At 40.2% G+C, this 24,200-nt stretch overlaps 1 protein-coding gene across 5 annotated transcripts in view; it reads right to left on the minus strand.

The window, feature by feature from the left end:
• Window positions 1-24,200, minus strand: part of MIA3 (MIA SH3 domain ER export factor 3) — a 37,447-nt gene that overhangs the window by 12,153 nt on the left and 1,094 nt on the right. For 3 of the 5 annotated variants that reach the window (XM_033144721.1, XM_033144720.1, XM_033144723.1), the window contains exons 2-15: window positions 22,771-22,904; window positions 22,171-22,182; window positions 21,465-21,476; window positions 17,081-17,167; window positions 13,575-16,338; window positions 11,347-11,622; window positions 9,663-9,802; window positions 6,306-6,437; window positions 5,546-5,567; window positions 4,571-4,659; window positions 4,342-4,419; window positions 4,148-4,258; window positions 1,052-1,123; window positions 380-484 (exon numbers count right to left, since the gene is read on the minus strand). In XM_033144721.1, the coding sequence (XP_033000612.1) occupies window positions 380-484; window positions 1,052-1,123; window positions 4,148-4,258; window positions 4,342-4,419; window positions 4,571-4,659; window positions 5,546-5,567; window positions 6,306-6,437; window positions 9,663-9,802; window positions 11,347-11,622; window positions 13,575-16,338; window positions 17,081-17,167; window positions 21,465-21,476; window positions 22,171-22,182; window positions 22,771-22,904 (4,034 nt within the window). The remainder of the gene's footprint in view (window positions 1-379; window positions 485-1,051; window positions 1,124-4,147; window positions 4,259-4,341; window positions 4,420-4,570; window positions 4,660-5,545; window positions 5,568-6,305; window positions 6,438-9,662; window positions 9,803-11,346; window positions 11,623-13,574; window positions 16,339-17,080; window positions 17,168-21,464; window positions 21,477-22,170; window positions 22,183-22,770; window positions 22,905-24,200) is intronic. The other 2 variants (XM_033144724.1, XM_033144722.1) reach the window with 1 other exon arrangement.

Raw genomic sequence — 24,200 nt, forward strand, 5'->3', positions numbered from 1 at the left:
GGGGAGCCAACGTTTTTTAGCTTCTTTGGGGGGAGCCACTGATCTACTGGTGATCTACCACAGACGTCCAGTGATCTACCGGTAGATCACGATCTACCTGTTGGACATGCCTGGTCTAGATGGTCCAGGACCTCCATATACACTGCCCAGGCTTAGATCCCAGAGAGGTCACTTCGGTGCTGCTAACACAGCGTTTAGACTTCACCTGTGGAGGTGCACTCCATTGTCTCTCAAGGCAGATGGGTGCCAACAACCACTCATGCCCCTCAGTGTTTTAAAATGAGCAAAGTTTTCAAGCAGAATTAACTTGGTCTGGTATGTTAACAAAGCAAAGCCTAATTTATGAAGAATAGCAGTTTAACAAAAAATGCACACTCACTTGCTCCTTACTCTTCTTAAGTCTCATATTCTCTTCTTGAATACGACTCAATTCAGACTTCACTTTTTCTTCACTTAGTTTAGCTTCATTAAGAGCTATCTGTACCTAAAAATTTCAATAATTTCAAGTTTAATATGCAAATCGCATAAAAATGCCAGTTTACACCAAAAAAGCACAGAATAATTTAATAACCCGCAACATTTAGAATTTAAATTCTTCTATTATCTTGGGAGACCATACCTCCCATTAAACCATGGTTAAAAACAAATTATGGTTTAATGCAAATGCACAAGCTATATGGGCATGCAGCTAAAAAATTCCTGCAGCATTCCTCCCCCCACTTCTGTTGCAACACCTTGAAACATGACAGATTCTCGCCTGTTCAAACCCAGGCTCATGCTATTAACCCTGCACAAACTGCAAGCAGTAAGCCAAGACCAAACTTTTGTTTATTGCTCATAGATTTGTTTATTTGAATATCACGACTAGCCAGACACTTAATTGGTCCTGGTAGTACAGCAGGAGTGCAAAGAGCAGAATAAGAACTTTTCATCAGCATGCACCAGCGAGTTGTGCATTCACATTGAACAGTAATTTGTTTTTAACTGTGGTTTAAAGTGATGCAGATATCAGGTCAAAGATTTACTTGAATTCAAAATCCAGATGTGTTACCTCAGAGAGCTCTATAGAATGCAATGTGATGACTTCTTGGAAGTTCTCCAAAGACTTCTGCGCTTCTGTGAGCTGTGAATAGAAACAAAAAAGCATACCTATTGGGCTTGAAAATGAAAGAGTTATACTGACATTACATTTAATGAGATGTATAAGTACGTAAACTACTGGGTAGTTAAGCTGGCCTTCAGGTTACCAGCAACCTAATATAATTTATTTCAAGTTCTGTAATGAAACCCAGTTACAAAGACCCATCTGTGTTGAGAAATAGGTTCCTTATCCCCTCAAAGGAAGGAGGAGCATACCATAGCTACCTAAACACATTTACTAATCTCAGTATAAGAAAAGATAGCATAGTAACTACATATTGAGCTGGAATACTGGCTCATATTGCATCAGGAGCAGATTTATAAATAGCCTTAGACAAACAAGTCACTATTTCTCAGTCTCACCAACACAATATGTGGATACTACCTTACAGCACTGTTGCAAGGACTGAAATAAGCTCCATGAGGTACTCTGAATACTGCAATGTGCTAAATAAATGTTAAGCATTTGTTGTTGTTGTTCAGTCGTTCAGTCGTGTCCGAATCTTCGTGACCCCATGGACCAGAGCACGCCAGGCACGCCTATCCTTCACTGCCTCTCGCAGTTCGGCCAAACTAATGTTAGTAGCTTCGAGAACACTGTCCAACCATCTCATCCTCTGTCGTCCCCTTCTCCTTGTGCCCTCCATCTTTCCCAACATCAGGGTCTTTTCCAGGGAGTCTTCTCTTCTCATGAGGTGGCCAAAGTACTGGAGCCTCAACTTCAGGATCTGTCCTTCTAGTGAGCACTCAGGGCTGATTTCTTTGAGAATGGATAGGTTTGATCTTCTTGCAGTCCATGGGACTCTCAAGAGTCTCCTCCAGCACCATAATTCAAAAGCATCAATTCTTCGGCGATCAGCCTTCTTTATGGTCCAGCTCTCACTTCCGTACATTACTACTGGGAAAACCATAGCTTTAACTATACGGACCTTTGTCGGCAAGGTGATGTCTTTGCTTTTTAAGATGCTGTCTAGGTTTGTCATTGCTTTTCTCCCAAGAAGCAGGCGTCTTCTAATTTCGTGACTGCTGTCACCATCTGCAGTGATCGTGGAACCCAAAAAAGTGAAATCTCTCACTGCCTCCATTTCTTCCCCTTCTATTTGCCAGGAGGTGATGGGACCAGTGGCCATGATCTTAGTTTTTTTGATGTTGAGCTTCAGACCATATTTTGCGCTCTCCTCTTTCACCCTCATTAAAAGGTTCTTTAATTCCTCCTCACTTTCTGCCATCAAGGTAGTGTCATCAGCATATCTGAGGTTGTTGATATTTTTTCCGGCAATCTTAATTCCGGTTTGGGATTCATCCAGTCCAGCCTTTCGCATGATGAATTCTGCATATAAATTAAATAAGCAGGGAGACAATATACAGCCTTGTCGTACTCCTTTCCCAATTTTGAACCAATCAGTTGTTCCATATCCAGTTCTAACTGTAGCTTCTTGTCCCACATAGAGATTTCTCAGGAGACAAATGAGGTGATCCGGCACTCCCATTTCTTTAAGAACTTGCCATAGTTTGTTGTGGTCGACACAGTCAAATGCTTTTGTGTAGTCAATGAAGCAGAAGTAGATGTTTTTCTGGAACTCTCTAGCTTTCTCCATAATCCAGCGCATGTTTGCAATTTGGTCTCTGGTTCCTCTGCCCCTTCAAAATCCAGCTTGCACTTCTGGGAGTTCTCGGTCCACATACTGCTTAAGCCTGCCTTGTAGAATTTTAAGCATAACCTTGCTTAAGGTCAGAGATCAGGCACATTGTTGGACTCCAACTTCCATCAACCACATCCGCCTACATAAAAGATTATGGGTATTGTAGTTCAGCAACATTTGGAGAGCCACAAGGTTTGCTTTAGGTCCCAAGGAAGGGACACCTGCCCCTGGCCCACACCGGTCCTTCCCTAGGGCCTCCTTCCTGTTGTGTGTCCTTGGGCAAGATGCATGCCCTGAGGTGGGAATGCAGAGAGAACCACCCACTTGCTTGGGATCCACCAGCACCCACCTTCATACTTTGCGGCCAAGGAGAGGTGGCCAGGGAAGGGTTGTGCTTGGCTGTTTGGCCTGCTCTCTGCCACCCTCCTGCTAGGCATGCTGCAGCTGTGGCTCCAGCACTGCTGGGATGCTGCCAAGTCCGCCAAGTAGTGCCAGCCGCAGCTCCCACTGGGAGTTCACTGAGCTGAGAGGGCAAACAGAGTAACCAGCAGGCAACCTCTGTAAGAAGCAGCCACTGCAAGGGTGCAGTGAAGGCCACCTGTTGCCTCTTGCACAACACCCACAAGGTGGGTAGCAGGCGCAATTCTTGCCTTGCCCCAGGTGCACTGTCTAAAGAGCTGTCACATGAAAGATGGAGCAAGCTCGTTTTCTCCTTTTGTAGAGGGTAGGACCCAAACAAATGGATTCAAGCTATAAGAAAGGAGATTCTGACAGTAAACACTGTTTGACAGTGTAAAGGACTTCTTCAGAAGGTGGTGGACTTTCCTTCTTGGGAGGTTTTTAAGCAGAGCTTGGATGGCTATCTCACATTGATTCTTTAGCTGAGATTCCTACATTGCAGGGGGTCCCATCCAACTCTACAATTCTATAAATGTTGTATGATTATTAACTTAAAAGTTACCATTAACTCTCCTGACTATTTTACCTTCAGAACATAGGAGAAATACTGAAAATAAAGCTTGGAGGCATGAGTGTAGATAGAACATTCCAGGGAAAATTCTAAGGATGTGTGACTGATGAGAGCCATTTTTGTGGATTCCAAAGCAGTGAAGGCCCACATCACACAAAAATGGTCAGGTTTCCAAAACCCAATGGAAAATATGAGTTACTGGACTTTTCAATCGTAAGTGCTGACATTTAAATATTAAACAGATTACAGAATTTAATGTGAAACTGAAGTAAAAAAAAAAAGTTCATCTCTTCAAGTGTTCATGAAGTTCTCAACCACCACCACCTTTCCAAGGAGCTTAACCACACTCTCAAACATGCCAACAGCCAGTAGCAAAGTAGGAAAATTTGCTTACTTGTTTCTGTTTCTCTGAGTAGTGCTCTTTCTCAGTTTCTAGCATGGTGTGCAATTTTTTCACTCGATTGTCTAACAGATTGTTTGTTTCTTTAAGCCCCCTGATTGTGTCCTGTTAACAGCAATGGAAAGATATGTTTATTTTGTTTAAATATTTTAAACACCTGTCATAAGAATAAAATCCTTGTTTCATACCTTAAGCCCTGTGGTCTCATCTGAGAGATTTGTGTTTTGTTTCTGGGCCTCGTTCACAGCTTCTTTTGCTGCTTTTATCTTTTAAGAAAAATAAACAAACAAACAAACATGGAATGTAGAAACTTAACATTAATTTCATTTTTGATATCCCAAATTATGATGAGAGTGGTATAATTTTAATTATCCAAACACTGGTATTAATAATAAAGGCATGCAGACAGCACAATACCTTTTGATCATATTCCGACATCTTTTCTAAGATTTCTGTCTTTTCTTTTAAGAGAGTTTTAATCTTTTCTACAAGTTGTTTTTCTGTCACTAGAAAAAAGAAAATTAGGGACAAACATGGAGCATTTTTCTGTAGAACTGCGCTACTCTGCTAACCCTTACACATCACATGTACCTCAACAATTATAAATAAAAAATGCCCCAGCATGGCCCCCACCCCACAACACTGATGTCAACTGCTGAAAATGGTGAGCTTAGACATCACAATATATCATGGATCTATCATTAGACTTAGGTTCAGTTTCCCTGAACTGGGGCTGTCAACTCCAATGTGCATGCAGTTCACTGGAAAAAAGTGCTCTTTTCCCACCCTGGAGATCTTCTACTGTATTAGGCTTCAGTGTGAAGCTCCTGCATTTTATGCTAACAGACACATCACACTATTACCCTTCTTGGGGACTCAAGGGGAAGGTATTCTTCATACTGAAACCTATTATGTCAAAGCTCCAGTGGGGTAGTGTGGAAAGACACGTTCGATGCATTGGAAAGAGTTAGGCAGACAGTACCAAGGGGGCTATTGGAAACAGGCAGGATTCAAAGGCTGTATACGCACCAAAGCTTCTCAGGCCTTCCTTTCTCACTGCTTTCCCCACCCTCTCAAAACAAAAACAAAACCACCCTTGGAAGATTCTCCTAAGTAGAATCGAGCACAGCACAAAGGTGTAGAGAAAGACATGGTAGTTCCCATGAATCCAGGAAAATACCTCAGGGACAGGTACATACAATCTTTGGATTGCAACCTGGTCTGCCCAGACAAACAGAGTAAAGAGCAGCCAGAATACTGAAGCGTCTAAATGGCTCTTTATACACGTGGTATTAAATAATAAATTCTGATACTAAGTGCTCAAAGTTATATTAAGCAATAAAGCAATCCTGCTATACAATTTGCAATATCTCAAGGACAAAATATTCCTACCTTGATACATTCTACTCTTTACCTACAAAAGGAATGGACAAAAGACAGCATTATGAGAAAGATTATGCCATTTTATTAATGCCATCAACAATGAAAAGTAAATGTTTGTCAATAACCGCTTCAAGAAATATCAACACAAGTACTGTATGTTTTCCATTGCAAGTATCAATTTACATTATGCAAGCAAGCTTCTAATAAAAGCTTTTAGGTTCTGCTTCAAAGTCAGGCCAAGGTTCTGGTTACTCAACTACTATGTTGGTATAATTAAAAACATTTGATTTTGAAACTAAAATAAAAGAGCAACAGTTTGAAGCTTGCCTGTCAAGCCATTCTATCATTGATGATGCAATTTAAGGCAATAATAAACTTGCCACACAAATTATTATAGAAACTTCTCCCTTTATTTTAAGAATGTAGACTGTTGTCCATATTATCAGTACTGAAACTGTCTAGCAAGGATCCATCTTTCCCATTGCTATTTATAGTCCAATTTTAACATTGGGTTTAGCAACTGCAGAACAATACGTTTCCAGTAAGTGTCAATGTGGCACCTTTGACACAAATGTTCAGCATTGATTTGTTTTCTGTTAAAACACTTCATTAAAAAGTATTTAAAATAAATTTATGTGCTTTACTGTTGAAGGTAGAAAAATTTGACGCCAAATACTGACGCTTGAAAGACTTCATAATCATAACTGTCAAAGCTTGGCCAGATAACTAAACATCAGTATACTGTATCTGATCTTGAAAATATACTTACGGATAGACAAGTTCTCCACAAAAAAATGGCAAGTGTAGCAAATCCCACAAAGGCAGTAATAATAATGGGCTCCCAAGGAAGACCATGGAAGTCAGGACCAGGCTGCATGTCTTCAGGCAGTGTTGAAACCAACTAAGAAAAAAGTTGGCAAACTTTTATTTTTCTGAAAAGCTGTCAAGTGAGTACATATTTAGTAAATGCAACAAACTCCTAGGAAAGTTTACACAGAAGAATGTCCACTAATTTCAATGGGGTCCACTCCCAATTGTGTCTCATATGCCTGGAAAGCTTCATCCTTACAACCAAAAATTATAGCCTAACAATATGCACACAGACCAGAACAGAAAGGACTTAATGTAAAGTATAACAAAATCTAAGGGGTTCTCTCACCAAAGATAAGGCAGCTTGAGCTGGGATGGGAAAGGAATTCACAAGCAGTTCCCTCTGTTCTGAATTTGCTTAAAGAAATTCTAATTTTTAATTCTTCCAACAACAACAAAATCAATATTCCCTGTTACTGTTAGCTTTTGGATTTATTCTTCAACAACAACAACAACATCCTACACATTTAAATTTAGCAAAGTTAAACCTGACATAATCTTAAGTCTAAACCCCTAATGACTTTTAAGTTGTTAGTTTTCTTAAATTATTCCTCATTAGAATTTCAAAATATATATATATAAATACAGAAAGTACATTTCAGAAGCCATACTTTACTAAGTTTTGAAGTTGTATAAATTATTATTTTATCTGCACCATCAATACACTAACACAAAAATGTGGAAATTCTATCAGAAATCTTATATTTCAACATACTTCACCATGGCGAAGTGGGTTGAATCAAAGGTATGTATGTTGAATTAAAGCTGTTGAATCCTTGATAGCTTGGTATTACACCACACATTTACAACATCTTGTTATTGACAGTTACACAAGCTTTCAGTTTCATTCCCAGAAACCTTTGCATCACTAGGTGTACTGATACACAGAAAACAGGGAGTGGGTTGGAGAAACTAGGACACTGTTCACACAGAACTCAAAACACAATTATTCCAGGTTCCTATGTCACTATAGATCTTTCCACACAAGAATTAGGTATTCGTCATACTGAAACTTATGACACATATAGCAGTACAGGATCTATGAGACCTCTCTCCCAAAACATATAGGCACAAACAAGAAAACTTTACTGAAATGTGCATGATTCGAATTTATGTTTTCTAGAGTCATTTGCAAAGTGGAAGGGAAGGATGCCCTATTTATTTCCGGGAAGAGTCTGAGGTTACATGATACAGGAGCGTGAGGCTTCAGAGCCACAAACATTTACAAGCAACTCACTGTAAAAAGGGGGTTTGGGAGGAGAGAAAGCAGTCAAGATGCGACTTCAGGGCCATTTACTGAACCCTCGAAAATTGTCTGATCTCCTCTACACTCCTAGCGTTGTGAGTCCAAGTACTTGGAAGAACTACGAAAGCTGATCTAAACAGGTTTATCCCCACTGGAACTCTGTATTCTGCAAAAGTCATTAAAGGGCACAGCTTGTTTGTGGGCTGTGCATGCGCTTTAAAAACAGCATTACATTCCCCACCCCCAGCAGCAGCGCCGGACCTGCGTTTGTTAAATGTTTCTGCCGATCCACAACTGCCCTGCAAAAGGGGGTGGAGAGAGAGGTAAGGAGTAAACATATCATCCTTTGTCCTTCCCTGTAGTTTCCTCAGTCGGATGGAAACCCACGTTTCCCCTTCTCCATGTGTCATCTCACGCACTAGTTTCACCTAGCAATGTCTCTAAAGGCCCATCGGGTTACTTTCACCTCCACCCAACCCCCGACTAGCATCCCTCCGCCGCTGTTGCCGCCGCCGCCGCCGCCGCCACGGTCCTTTCCCCCAGGTGTGATGGAAGCCCCCAACGCGCGCTTGGAGCAGTTAAAATATGAAGAGCCCTGCGAGAAGGGGGCGACAAGAACCCCTGAGACTACAACTCCCCCGCCCCCTCCTGGGACCCTGCCGAGATTCGCCCCTTGCCTCGCCGCCAGCACCCGGCTCACCTCCAGAAGGCGGCCCGTGAGGGAAGCGTAGCCCCGGGACAGCGGCCCCAGGAGAAGCGTCGCGCCGCCACCGGGGGCGCCAGGAGGACTGACGGACTCCATACGGGGAGAGGTGGGCGGAGAGAGACGCTTGCTACTATCTGAACGGGGAGGAGGCGGAGGAGGCGGCGGCAGCGGCAGCGGCGGCAAACTTGGCCCGTTTCTCCCCGACCGTTGATACGGCGCCTGCGTTCCCCGCAGGGACACGTCACCTCGCGCTGACCCTTGATCGACCCCGTGACGTCATTGGCCCGTGCCGACAGGTCAGGGGGAAGGAGATTCCGGAAGGGAAGGTGGCCGCGCCGGGTCCTTGCCGGAAGTTGGTGAGGGCGGGCAGGGCGGGAGCAGCAGTGACAGACCGGGACGGGTGCTCTTTGCTTGGCAAGGGGGTGGCACGTTCCCGCAGACTCTCTTTTGACTCCCGAAGAAATGCACTGTAGCCGTTCACTTGATACGGGGAGCGGGAGTAACAGCGAGAGCACGGCTGGAGGCGACCACAGGCCTCAGCTCCTCAAATGGCACTGGTTTAAGTTACTATGGAGGCAAAACTGTTTGGCTGTAAGAGCAAACGTGTACCTTTTACATTCAGGTGTGCAAATGGGGGGGGGGAACCACCCATTTGTATATAAGGAGAAGTCTAGAAAAGCAGGCAATGAAGGCTCTTTTTTGAGCAGGAGAGCAGCACGTGTGTTCCTACTGCTGGTTTTCAACAACTAAAAATCACCACCCTGCATGCTGCTTTTCTCATAGAGGGTTCCAGGTGTGTGTTTCCTGAAATCTTTTAAACATGCTTGCACAGCAGTCAACTGTCACTGCAATTACAGTGGTACCAAGGTTTTTGAACGTAATTCATTCGACTTCTGAAACGTTTGAAAGCTGACGCCTCAATATGGAAAACTCAGTACAGAAGCTGCGTGACATGTTTGACTTCTGAGGCGTGTTTGAAAACTGAAGCATTTACTTCCGGGTTTACGGCGTTTGAAAACCGAAATGTTCGTCAATGGAGACGTTCAAAAACCAAGGTACCACTGTCTTTGAACATCCTTCTGTGTAAAGGTGGTTCAGACTCTTTGCAAGCACACTTGGGTGCATAAGGCTGCAATCCTGTGTATTTCCACATGGGAGGGATCCCAACCGAACCACAGTGGGACTCACATATAGGCAGCTGCATAGCCTTCGATTTGCTTAAATTTCTTTACAAATTTTAAATTATACATGTATTTAGACATTAACACCACACTGATTGTATACACCATTAAGTAGGTACTCACAATCTCTGTGAAGGGGCGCATATTTTCCTTTGCTGATAAGATAGCACCATCCAAGGCAGCTGTAATATGTGGAGCAGTAGAGTCTGCATCTGGTGGATTACTACTCTCTTCTATGGCATCATCCTTAGCATTAATTATACCTTAGGTTAAAAAAAGTTCCATATATTATTTTCACTAAATGTTTTCAGCAAAAAAAGCATCTTAAATACAAATACATTTCTTTTGGCATAATTATTAACACATTTATCTCCTGTTGTACATCACCCACATCCCTTCAGATGAAGGGATAGTCATAAATATATAAATAAAAGCAATAAAAACTGGTCAAAATTCAGACTAGTTTCTTAAATTTCACAAGGATATGACCTCACTGTTTACATTTCTTCTACAGTACATTGAGTGTGCATTACACATTGAGGAAGACACTTCATGCAAGTAGGCTCTAGTCCAAAAATATGCAGGAAGAGGCAATCAAAATTTATCAATCACTGTATATTTGTTCAGAGGCCCTACTTAAGTCTTAATTTACCGGTAAGTATATCCCAGGACACAGCTACATTAGTAAAGAAAAAGTGGTTTATATGTGTTCTAACACGGTGACACCAGATGGCACTGTGGAGTTCCGTATTTCGCCAACGTGATTTCCCACTGAGGTTTACAACGCATTTTCCTGAAACATTTTTTTAATGTGTCTAGATCGAGCCCCAGACCTGTACATCTCAATATTGCAGCTTGTTTAATCATTAGTCAATCTGAGTAAGTCTTGAACTCCATGGGACTTACTTTTGAGTAAATATGTGCTGGCTTGTGCTGTAAGTGCACATACTATTGCAACCTAACATGCATGTTCACTAATTAGTAATTCTTATTCCCAGTAAATGTCTTTAGAATTGCACCCTAGTTTAAATACACTACTGATTCACTCATAATGCAATACCGTTATCATACCACAATTTAGAGAAAAACTTTCTAAATCTAAAGAGATTTGTCTGTAGAACCTTACTTATATGCAGATACATTTTCTCTGTTGATGACCATAATTTTAGAAGATCTTGTCTGCTGAATTGTTGACTTGAAAATGGTGAAAAAATCACCACTAATTATATTACACTAGCATATCAAGGTAGGATTTCTATAACACTGGTTCAAATTCTGAGCCCTCTGTGCATCTCTCATTTAAATGGAGAAAACTCCATATGTTCAGAGGGATCTGTCATTTCTACAGAAATGAGCAGGAGCTCAGCTGGATGGGAGAACTCCACATGCACCAGAAGCTCTGGAATCATAGTAAGTTGCTTAATTAGGGTGTTGACTTTAATTTCATAAGTAATTTCATTCATGGCTGAGTCGTAAGAACATGAGACTCTTAATCTCAGGGTTGTAGGTTTGAGTCCCATGTTGGACAAAATATTCTTGCATTGCAGTGGGTTGGACTAGATGACCCTTGTGGTCCCTTTCCAACTCTACAATTCTATGAGAAGTTTTTATATTTTTCTTTGTAAATATGCCTTTGGGCATTGGAAATCTTTAAAAACCTAGACAATAATGTTATCAGAAAAAATATACCATTTTGAATAAAAATATGCCTACTTTATAGACTTAATTTGGTATGCTTGCTTTAAAAACTACATTGCTTTTTGTTAAGAGAAAGAAGTTAAATAACAATAGTTATCAAAAAGGTTACCTGGAACGACGTCCCTCTCCAGTCCTGAATCAATTGATGTAAGAGTCGTATCCTCAATTGGCAATATTTTGTCACTGTCAAGGACACCCTTGATTTCTGTTTCATCCGAAGTTCTAGTCTTTTCCAAAATATTCCTATGTTCTTTTGGTTGATCTGGATGAATAATTTCTTCCTTTGCTGCTGACATCTGTTCTACATCTCGTGGTAACTCTTGATCTGGGTTCTCTACGGGGCTTTCTGTAGAATGTCTGTCATGCTCAGTTTCCTTTGCATTAGCTACAGTGAACAGAAGTATATATTTTAGTTAGGTTATACACCTGCCAGCACCTTGCCTACTTCTTAAATTAAAATTCACTTTTTTCTTTGTTTGGAAATACATTACTTTCATTTCAGTAACTCTGAATTAGGAATTTCTATAGACATTTTTCAGAATACAGTACAAATATTAGTAATATAAAACACTCTTTTTTGTAAGAATGGCTACTATCCCTTGCAGGACTTGTGAACTTTTGTAAATTTATTCTGTTTTTTATCCTACCTTTCTTAAATCCTAGAACTCAAGGGACACATACAATTTCTTCCGTGCAGGCCAACTGACCAGCTTAGCTTCAGCAACATTGCTGGATATTGTTGTTTCAGATCGACCACTTTGAAGAATTCTAGCTTCCATTTTAAATAAATAAATTTTCAACTAGAGAGATAAGTTTAAATTTTAAGAACTGACCAACAAACAAACAACATATATTCAGCCTCAGGATTTTTACAGGCCATTGTCCGGACTTGCCAACTCAAAATATTTCCGCTTTTTAACATTTGTTCCTGAAAAGGAACAAGTGAAACATTTCCAATGGTTATGGATTAGCAACCAAAACTCCAACATGGATATGTAGATTATATGAAGCTGGAAATGCAGCCCATTTTCAGTGGGGCTTTCAAGACTGATCAAACTTTCAATCTTTATTTTCTTAGTAGCACAGAATACAAATTACGATTGTCTATCCCAAGGTTGGTAAACTAATGGTGAAACAAATGTATGGTCAAACTTTTGTCATCAAGTTCATTCTTAACGGTTTGAAATTTTAATAAATCATGATATTCCACAAATTAATGCTTCATCTCTCATGTTCATTTTGAATGTAGCAAATATATAATAATCAAACATTATAAGAACATATGTTCTATAATTATGAAGTTCTTACTGCCAGATAGTGCCAGCTGAGCAACTGAAAAGGTAGTCAATTTGTGTGGCAAAATATGCATGCAGGCCCCAGACCCTAGGTAAAAATGAAGTTCTCACACTTGGCCTTCACAAGCCTCAAGCCAAAACAAAAAACAGGCTACAGCTAGTTCTTTATGTGGCATTTATTTATTTATTTATGTCCCACTTGTCACCCTAAAGTCCTTGAGAGTGGTATTCAGCTAAGTTTTGCTCAGAGTAGACTTATTAAAATTAATCGACCTAACTTTGTCATGTTCATTAATTTCAGTGGGTCTTCTCTAAGTAAAGCTTAGTTGCGTACTACCATGGTACCCCGTGTTACACACGTGATCCGTTCCGGATCGCGCTATGTAACACGGGCGTGCTTAACACGAACACCCCAGGGGAAAAAAAAACCCTCGAAAGTTTGCGCGTTTTTGCGCTTCTGCGCATGCGCAAAGTGCACAGAATACTTCTGTGCACCTGCGCATCACACACGCTCCTGGGAGGACTTCCGGGCCGTGGAGGTCCGTAAGTCGAACATACGTAACATGGAGCGTACGCAACTCAAGGTATGACTGTATTCTGTATCCCTTCAGACTGCAGGTGGGGTGTCACATTTGAATGCAAAATAAGCTCCCCCTGCATAGGTACGCAGGGTATTTCCATCGAGGCTTTCAACATAAAGCACATTCAATTCCATTCTGAGTAAAACACCATGATTTAAATCTGGAAATAGTTAATTTGTTAAATTCACTGAGCAATTAATCATTTTGATTCAGAGTTCATCAGCTGTCTTAAAAAGTTTCCTCAGCAATTATCCTAGACCAAGGGTTGGAGAAACGCTTTAAATAAGTTCAGCATCAAGTTTGCAGGTGCCTATGTGTCAAGGGTTTCTGGCATATTTTTTAGCCTTGTCAATAACTCAAAATACAGCACAATCTTACATAAATCTTCTCATAAGTGAGTTCCACCGAGTCCAGTGGGTCTTATTCCTAGAAATGCATAGGACTGCAGACTCAAGACTCACCTGTAATGGATTCACTCGAGTCCATCCCAGATTCCCGAAGGGAGGCAAGTGGAGCACTCTCGCTAACTGGAGAGTATTTTTGCCTTAATGAATACATTAGTTCCTGGATGTCATCCATTAAGGCAGCTTCGTCATCATACAAATCAATTTCCTTGATCACTTCTTCTTTATTTTCTACCTCCCTGGAATCTAAAACTTTGTTCAGAACATCCAGAATATTAGACTCTGAAGATTCAAGGATCCGGTCCAATGCCTCTTCAGTGTCTGCATGGTTATCAGTGAGTTTCTGAGCAAACATCAGCTCCAACTCCATGTCATGAAACAAAGATTCTATCCTGAAAATATGTTGCTGTCCAAGATACTTTTGGATACGTGCAATGCGTTTTTCATCAAGAAATTCTTTCATTATATTGAGCTGCCTCACAGACTCACTGTACTCTGGCTCTGCAGCTTCATTTGTTTTTTCTGAGACACCTTGAGGCCCAAAGTCATCGCTGGAATGCTGGTGCTCTGTTGAGGTCTGTAACTCTTCATGAAAGTCATTCTCGTTTTCTAACTCAGAAGTATTTATTTTATTTGACATTATTTTATCATGTATATACTGGGTTTTTTCCTGAAGCAGAGAATTTTTCACTTGAGGCTCCACTTCCTCCTGTTTTTCCTCTTTGATTTCCTTTCTCTCACTCAGCTGAGAATCTTTATTTATTTGTATTCCTTCCTGTGCCTCATTCCAGTCTTCCATGCCATCTTTCTTGGCCTGCTCAAGTGTTGTTATTGCATCTTCTCCTATTGCATCAACAGGATTAGCAGCTCTTGAAATAGCACCATTTGGCATTTGCAACTGAATGATACCACTTTCAGCCTCTAACGTGAAACTTTGTTCATCTGCAAGTCTCTCTTTAGACAGTTTTGCGCTCGCTGCATTTTCATCCTGTAGTAACTCCTCTTCTAGTATTTCAAGGAAATCAACTTCTTCGGCATCTAACTCCACAGGCTTAAGTTCTTCTGTGTTTTGCTGAGTAAGGTTTCTATGTTGTGTAACTTGCGTGGATTTTTCTATAATCAATTTCTTCTCTTCTTCCTCCTTTTTTAAATCCTGGGCTATAGTTTCTTGTTCAGATTGTACAATAGGCACTTCAGTATCTTCCTCTGTGGGAATGCTTTCCACAGCAGAGTCATTTGACGGCTTCGTATTACTGAGCACCTTCCCAAGTTCAAGATCTTCTCCGTCTTGCTTTGTTTTGCCTTCCAAAAGATCAGAAGTGCCCAGTTCAGGTTGAGATTCATTTGTTAGTTCTTCCACCAAGTGTGGTACAATGTTCATTGGCTGTTTACCTTCTCCATCTTTCTTGCCTATTTTTTCCCATAAAGTTTTGTGTTTTGTATCATTTTCTAAGCTATCTTCAATGTTACCATCTCTTGTTTCCTTGTCTTTTATTATTTTATGAAGAGAAAGGCCTTCTGGGTCATCTTTGATATCACCCAGGGGTGGTTTTAAATGTTTTTCCTTAGCTCCCATGGATGCTTTAGGTTGCCGACCACCTCCATAATTAGAAAAGGCACCAAAATCATGTGTAGAAGTGCTTTGCAGTTCTTCTATGGTGGGTTCAACTTCAGCTTTTGCAAACTCTTCTTTGTAGTCCTGAGTTTCATATTTTCCCCCCTTAGGGTCCCCAAACTCTACATTATGTATCTTCTTTGTAATCAGATCATTTTCTGGTGTGATGCTATCATCTTCTGCTGAAGATTCTGAATGAGCTAACACATCTGTATTTTCCTTCTTGCTGATTAGGACCACTTCATTGTTATCTTCATCATCATCATCTTCCTCCTCCTCCTCCTCCTCCAGATCAACCTTGTCCCCATCAGTTTCACCAACTGTTCTTTCACCTCCACTGACAATTGCAAAAAATTTATCGCCTAAATTTGTTAGTAAACTAGAGTCATCTTTTTTCTCACGAACAAATCTTCCTGCAGCTTCCGCAGTGCCATCCTCATAGTCACTAGTTTCTGATTCAAAAACCCCATCAGATGGCATCTCTTCAGCTTCTGGGTCTTCTGATGATTTTGTTTCTTCTGTAAAAGACAGCAAAGGGATTTCTTCTGACTGCTCCTTAGGTTCTTCAAGCTTCTCTGTATCATAAGAGTCAATGGCCAGATCTTCGCTGAAATCATCATCTAGTGGTGTAACAAGGCTAGTTGTCTCATCATCAGACACAAGGGCATCTGCAGTTGAGCCAAGTGTTGTTTTCAAGTCTTCCAATACTTCGTGTTGGCGTAGATGTGTGTCAGTGCCATCATCTTCACCTCCATTATCTGATTGTTTAGCTTTGCCCTGAGATACACTAGAGTTTTTGGCACTTTCATATTTTGGCACTTTTAATGTTTCTTGCAGCATTTCTTCTGAAGGCTGATGTGCACTTTGGTCTCCCTGAGGATTGTCTGTGTTACTATTTACAGCGAGGTTCTCGCTCTTGGAATCAAGAGCTCCCTCTACATTCTCGTTATTTTCAAAAATAAAATTGTCTTTTTGACCCATTTTCACATGGTCTTCACTGTCGACTTCTGAGCCCACTTCAGAACCATCAGTCTCTGGTTCTACTGACTCTGTATGCTCAGCACCTTCTGTTTCCTCTTCCTTTTCAGTTTCTAGCTGAGCTTCAGCATCACTAGCCACCATGTCCTCTGATAATTTTAAAAGCTCTTCTGCATTATAATTGTCAAAATCATCCTTGCCTCCATTAAAGCAAACAAAGTCTGTTTCCTGAAAGAAAATAAATAATCTTAGTTACTTAAGGAAATAGTTTATCTTCTAAAATTTACTACTATATTGGCATCTTGCTTTAACCTAACTGAAATTTATATTTTAATTTTTCCCATTAAGATCCACAAGGGATTCATCTAATTAAAATAGACAGTAAGAACTCCTTTAGATTTTGAACAAGTCTGGTGCTACAATCCTGTGCCTGCTTACTTGGAAGTTAGGCTTTATGGACACAGGCATAGGATCAGGTTGCACAGAACAAAAACCCTGATAAATTGTGATGTACCAATTGCACAATGGATGTTGCTTATGCAAACAGGACTTCCCCTTCCTCTGCTCCCCACCCCACAGCCTCCCACAAAATCTGCTCCAGAAGACTGGGGGCCCTCCAGAGCAGGGGTTGTTGTTGTTGTTGTTGTTGTTGTTGTTGTTTTAGTGTGTGGGTGGCTGCAGAGGGGAAGGGGGGAGTTTTGTCACTTGTGCTGGTGTGATCCTGGATCTCAAACAGAGGAATTTATTGGTCTAAGATACAGAGAATTTTGTTGTTGGAGAAAACATTTTAAAGAACAGCTTTTCTTCTTTTCCCATCTCAATCTGCCCTTTCCCCTTCTTCTCCTGGGTTCATTTATATGGTCTGTTTTTTAAAGTGAACCTTTTAAAAGACATGGATTTATCCATGCATATTCCTTAGCCTTGAGAACTGAATAGTGTGTAAATCAAAAGAAACTCGCAAATAACTTACATCTGTTGGCAATTCTAGTTCTTCATAGGTATAAATGTGATTTATCTCAAGTAAATCCTTTGGAAAATATCCAAATTCATTTCCAACCTGAGAGGAAAACAAGGAAATAGAAGGGTCAGTATAAGAAATGGTTTTGTTTTGTTGTAAGTATTTCTGCCTGTTTAGAGGCAACTTTGCTGCGAATGCATAGGAGTGGCACTTGCAGTGCATCAGAAGAACTGGTCATGATACTTGGCACGCCAGTTTCCTATTTAGTACAATTTTTGGCCCCCTTAAACCAGTTAAAGAATAATTGGTGTCAGGAATACAGAATAAAACAATTTTTTATGTATTTGAAAAAAAGTTTAAATGGCAGCTACCGCTAAAAAGGAACTATTTGAAATTCCTCCAAATAGGCACAGTCAAAGGCCACATACCCTAAAGATTGAAACCATCAAGCATGCTTGCACATGTCATTCCATTAGGGGTCAATTGAGGCATCTGGTATATGCAAATGCTTTGCCTCAGCCTCACTGAGAATGTAAAGGAAATATATGGAAAGTTAGAAAAGCAGTGAAACATCAATGCCTAGATTCAGAATTTGGCCACTTCAGCTTAGAGCACTGCAGAAAGGTATACAGTGGTACCTTGGTTTACGAACTTAATCGGTTCTGGAAGTCCGTTCTTAAACCAAAGCGTTCTTAAACCAAGGCGTGCTTTCCCATAGCAGCGGGAGACTCAACTTACACTCAACAGGAAGCGGAACATGTTCTGCTTCCAAGGCAAAGTTCACAAACCAAAACACCTACTTCCGGGTTTGCAGCATTCTTAATCCAAGTTGTTCATAAACTAAGCTGTTCTTAAACCAAGGTACCACTGTATTAGGTTATTAGTCAAACACCGGAAAAAAAGAGTTCTAAGTCTTGCTGAAATATGGGAGTGGCACTCTGACTAGTGCATATTTATTTGGAGGTTCCTTTAATGAAACTTGCTTTCAACTTTTTGCCTGGGTCGAAAGCTGATGTTTGTCTTTGTTTCTTGTACTTGATTATTCTGTATTTAACAGTGTATATTCAGCACCATACTCTTCAGAAATTAATTGTAAAAACCAACAGGCATTGTGGTACTTAGGATCAAACTAGGTGTGATGTTTCAAGCATCTTTGCATTTTTACATTTGATAGCAGCCAATGGAAAATAATTGGGATCACAATCACAGGTGGAAAATGGGGTTAAATCTTCCTTCCCCTGCTGCAGTCTTCTGCTCCTCTGAAGCTGCAATTTACACTGGCAGGAAAGCTCTAATTTGGTTCTGAGAGACAGGGCTCAGAGGTAGAAGCCATTCTTACGTTGTCTAAAACTGGGAGAGCATCAATTGGGAGAGTATGGCTGGAATTTCCAGCTTCTATACAAGCAAAGAGAAAATATGAATTTTGCATATACAAAACAGGTTTTTCCCTCCCATCCTACTGTGCTCTCCTTGAAATCCATTTTTCTACCATTGAATATAACAATAATGAGATGTTTTCGTTGTTCTTAAACCTAGCATGAGATAAGTTACTTCCTAACAAACAGCATATTTGCAGAGTAAGTAATGGTTTGTAGGCCAACATCACATTCAAAATGCCCTTGTGGTATTCTCTTATTTTCAAATATGCCACCACCACTCTGCAAACATTTCCCAGTATATTAAAGTCTATTTTAAATTTGATTCCTTGCTATAGTTTAAATTATTCACACTCAACGCAAGACCACCCTTCTTTTGTCAACGTGTATTTCAGTAAGAATCATTAATTCCACACAAGAGGCAAGATGCTACTCTAGTAAAATGCAAACTATGGAAGGAAGCTAAATCTCTCATCCTAAACGTGGTGACTAGAGAGTAAGTCCCACTGAACACAGAGATGCTTATTTCTGAGTAAATATGCATAGGCATGCACTGTCTGATTTCATCTCAGCTTACTGCTTTCTAGAAAAGATTCACACTTCTGCTCTCATTCAGTTCTTACAACTGTTATCAGGAAGCCAATATTAACAGCCAAGAATTGCTACAGAGATTAGATAACAGGCATTTAGAAACTGGCAGAACGCATTAAGTAAACAAACACTAAAGATAATGTGCTCAGTTAGAATGCACTCCGTGAGTGTTGCCCCTTTCCTAAATATCCTGGTGGTTTTATTGCCAGGGAAACATTCCAGATATTTACTAATAATTCAATGGACCACTTCCTGGCTTCAAATAAGTTAGTAAAAGTTGAGAGCAGGTTATTCAGATGTCTTCATAGGGCTTGAGAAATATATTTCCAATTTCTCAATGCCAGATTCATATGTTTTTATTATTATTAAGGAGTCTGCATCAAACTCTTAGATGCCAGTCCTATGAAGAGATGGGAAAAACAATGCCACACAGTTCTTGGCTGCAAAGCATCAGCATCATTTTTGTGTGCAATTAAACCAGAGATTTATCTGGCTCATATGATGGTACAGTAAAATGAACATCTGTCTAGTCTATAATAATCTTCTATGAACAAACAGAACTAATGCTAGCTGGATGTGTTATTCCCTTTGTTCAATATTTATTCTTAAATATTAGTGCAAACTAGTAACATCCAAAGTCAAGGTTGCACAATAGGTGTTCTTGACATGGACTGCATCTTTTTTGTAGCCGGAATGGACAATTTTTCTGTATTAATTTTGTAATCAGTTACAAAGGATTTAAGATAGTTGTACTGTACTCTCACCTTGACCTCTGCTGAGTTACCTTAAACTTATTATACAGCTGTTTGTATGCACATTAATTTGGCTAATGCGGGTGTGAAATGTTTAATTATTTCTTTTGTTTAAAAACTTGAAGCTCTAATTATCCAGCCTTTTGTTTCAGAGCCAGCCCTCTCAAGTCTTCATATTTTGTGTTTATAAAGAGCTGTCAACCCTGGAAACAGATGCCTCCTAATTATCCAGGTTATTTGTGGCACAGTAATGTCAGAGGGGAATTACTGGAAGGACACAATGATTCCATTCTGCCACTTTCACTGCATGCAGTGCTTTTCCTGTTTCAACTGTGCAACTTTAATTGGACTGTATTGCCAGCTGGGAGTCTGCTGTGCCATAATCCCATTTGTGTATTCCAGTGAAAGCAGCACCTCCTGGTAGCTCATGGTGTTATAATGGCTCATAGTGGCAGACTTTCCTTTACAAAGGCAAAAAATATGCTCAGCATGCTACAAGGAATTCTATCAACCAGACAGGTCTATGTAAGGGGTGGGGGACAGCCAGGTACACTTTTCCTTGGCCTCGGAGGGCTAAGTTGCCTGCGGGATCCCACCAGGGCCCTGCCAGACTTACACTGTCCTGCCAAGAACATCCCAGGCCTCTGACAAGCTCTGCACAGGCCTGCAGTCAGAATACCCAACTTTAAGGGACTGTTCATTTGTTATTTAGCAGTGACAAATTATAGCCTAGTCGGAATCTATAAGTCTACCTTACCTCTCCTCTGACATCTCATTGCAAAGAGGAAGTAACATTGCAAAGAGGAAGTAAGGTCTATCATGTTTACTGAAAACCACCATTACCTTAACAGAGGCCCCAATCTAGTGAGTAGTACTTAAGAACCATTGATTATGTTAGTTGCTGCTAATCTGTCCCATTCATTTCAATAGGAATCTAGGAAGCAGCCTTATACCGAGTCAGGCTGTTAGAGTTGTATTTCAGTATTGTCTACACCAGGCATAGGCAAACTCGGCCCTCCAGATGTTTTGGGACTACAATTCCCATCATCCCTGACCACTGGTCCTGTTAGCTAGGGATCATGGGAGTTGTAGTCCCAAAACATCTGGAGGGCCGAGTTTACCTATGCCTGGTCTATACTAATTGCTCTCCAGGACTTCAAATACCGGTAGCAAGCCTTTATCATTCCATTTCTAGTAGTGCAAAAAACAAAAACAAAACTCTGCTGGGTTACCTCCTCTGTTCAGCTAAGAGATTTATGGTTCCTCAATGGAAGCTACTGACATTACCGGTAAATGTTCTCCTGAAAGGGAAATTTACCCACAATAATGGGATTCAAGACCAGTGCTCCTCATGGTATAGGAGTAGGAAAGAAAGTAACTAGCACTTACGGTACTAAATTGGGGGAAGGACAGAGAGAGCTGTGAGTTTAGCTGAACTGGAAGCAGCTTGGTGATTGTGGTATGTGTCTACACTGTTGCTATCTAATGCAAGTAGTTTTGTTGCCTCACTTGTTTCCAATAGACTTTGCTTGTAGAATTAGAAAATAACAAATCTCTGATGCTCTCTCATGCAGAGGAAACTTAAGGGCTGTAGGAGTAACCTTTGAATTGTCAGCCAAGTGTGGAGTACTTAATGAATATGTTTTAAATAGCACAGAGCAATGTCAAGGAAAATACCTTTAAACGTCTCTGCAGGAAGCAGTGAAAGAAAGAAAGAAAGAAAGAAAGAAAGAAAGAAAGAGTAATTAAAAGGTTAGTTGAATACCACCACATATCTCTTCTGGTAAGTTTTACTCAGAGTAGACCCTCTGAAAATAATGGACATAACTTAGTAATGTTCATTAATCTCAGTGGGCCTTTTTATGAGTAAATCTTAGTTGAATGCCACCCATACAGTTTTTCCCATTTGTGTTAGATGTGGAGATGGTGGGGATTGAACCAGGGCTAGGGCCCTTAAATAGGATTAAAGTGTGTATGTCTCTGTATCCAAGCCATTGTTGGGTTTTTTGTGTTGTTAGTGTACCACATTTTTAGAAAGCACAATTTATGCTCCAAATATGAAACAGATGAGATTGCTCCAGAATGCAATTAAAACATTTCTCTTGTGCAATACTGCTTTTGTGGTATATCCTTCCAAATTTTTCAGGAAAAATGCAGAGGTGTGAGTTTAGCTAGATTGGAAGCAGCTTGGTGATTGTGTTGCATCTTTTTAAGCATTCATTTACTTCCAATAGGCTTTGCTTGTAGAATTCAAAGTTAACAAGTCTCTTATGCTCTCTCATGCAGAGGAAACTAAAAGGCTGTAGAGGTATCCCTTGACTTCTTGGCAAAGTGGGGATTATTTAATGAATATGTAAGATAACATAGGACAATGTGAAAATACCTGTGAACATCTCTGGGGAAAGCAGCAAAAGAAAGAAAGAAAAATTAAAATGTTAGTTGAATACCACCCCATGTCACTTCTAATAAGTTTTACTCAGAGTACTGTAGACCCACTGAAATTAATGGACCTAACTTAAAGGTAAAGGTACCCCTGACCGTTAGGTCCAGTCGCGGATGACTCTGGGGTTGCGGCACTCATCTCACTCTATAGGCCGAGGGAGCCGCCGTTTGTCCGCAGACAGCTTCCGGGTCATGTGGCCAGCATGACTAAGAGCAGCGCACAGAAACACCGTTTACCTTCCCGCCAGAGCGGTACCTATTTATCTACTTGCACTTTGAGGTGCTTTTGAACTGCTAGGTTGGCAGGAGCAGGGACCGAACAATGGGAGCTCACCCTGTCATAGGGATTCAAACCACCAACCTTCTGATCGGCAAGCCCTAGGCTCTGTGGTTTGGACCACAGCGCCACCCATGTCCCGGACCTAACTTAGTTGTGTTCATTAATTTCAGTGCGCCTTCTCTGAGCAAAGCTTCGTTGAATACCACCCATACTGTTTTTTCCCAATCTGTGTTAAACCATATAAAGTACTTAAAAACTTACACTTCCAGCCCAAAGCTCATGTGTTCTCCCGGTTAATTTATAATACACGTACACCGATTCACCTTCTTTAAAATCTACAAAACGACAATCTGGGCCTTTAAAATCCTTCACTGCTTTCCCTCGACACATTAGCACTGTTGAAAGAAAATGAGAAAAAAATGGCAAAGTAAATAAAGAGCCGTTTTCTCAACAGAAAAGGAAGCCAGTCTATAACTTGCAGTCTGTGTGTATGAAACAATGTAGCCCAGGAATGAGAAGTTATGGCTGGTGAAAATCTGGTATTAAAGTTACTTTGTGTCTTAAAATGTTTGTTAAGGCAATGAAAGGACATAATGAGGTTTCAATGTACTGTACATATTATTGAAGATGTTTCTCCTGGAAAAATGTAATGGGCTCCACAAATATATCCCAGTATCACAATCCTTTACTATATCCCAAAGGCATGTAGTCATATGCATTATGCACCAGGGTGCTATTTGTTTCTTTATTTAATATGTTTCTTATTCGCTTTATGCAAAAAAAAAATCTTAAAAGTCCATCCAGTAATACAATAAGAGGAACAAGTCCTATACCAGCCACCCCACTAAAATAGATGTTAATACTAGATGTTACTTTAACCACAAAAACTGAGTGTTTGCCAAATATTGACAATGAGGGTACTAAGTGTGTTGCCCTGTGAAGAGCATGCTGAACTGGGTTGATATTGTTTTAAAAAAAACACCTCGATATTGTCCATTTGTTTCTATTTAAATTAAATTTATTTATTTGGGAAAGAAAGGCAGAACAAGTATATTTTAATAAATAAACAAAATCAATGAAAAGGGTTCCAAATTCTATTTTATAATTCCCAAAAGCTTATCTTTGACTTAGTTTAACTGAATATTAAAGTCTACATTTTTAGTCTAAGAATGTCAAACTAACAGCATAAATCTACGCATGCTTACTTGAAAGTAAGTGCCACTAAGTTTAATGGGGGATAGGATCACAGTTTATAGCTGCAATCTTATTTTCAGAAGTCATCCCATTGAACTCAGTGGGACTAACTACCAAGGTACAGGTGCAATCCCTGTGCACATTTAACAGGACATAAGGAAGTCATCCTTCCAGATAAACAAGCTGAGGAGTGGGCTGTCAGTAACAAAAATTAAATGCACAGAATCTGAACCTACAAATCTGAAATGTCTGAGATATTCTTACAGTGAGTTCTGGATCAGAACAATATATTTTAAACAAACAAATGCAGTCATCTAATTAGCTACGAACCACTCAAACAGATGAATATTTCCAAGAAAGTGAATTTCATATATCAGGTTTCTTTGAGTAATTTGATACAGGACAATGAAATGAGAAGAGGAGAATGAAGTGAAGAATTTGCTTCTCCTAAAAAACAGCTTCTAAAGGATGCAGGTTTGTTTACAAGCAGAAAGGAA

Source organism: Lacerta agilis, chromosome 3 (assembly GCF_009819535.1).
Source record: "Lacerta agilis isolate rLacAgi1 chromosome 3, rLacAgi1.pri, whole genome shotgun sequence".
NCBI classification, from domain to species: Eukaryota; Metazoa; Chordata; class Lepidosauria; order Squamata; family Lacertidae; genus Lacerta; species Lacerta agilis.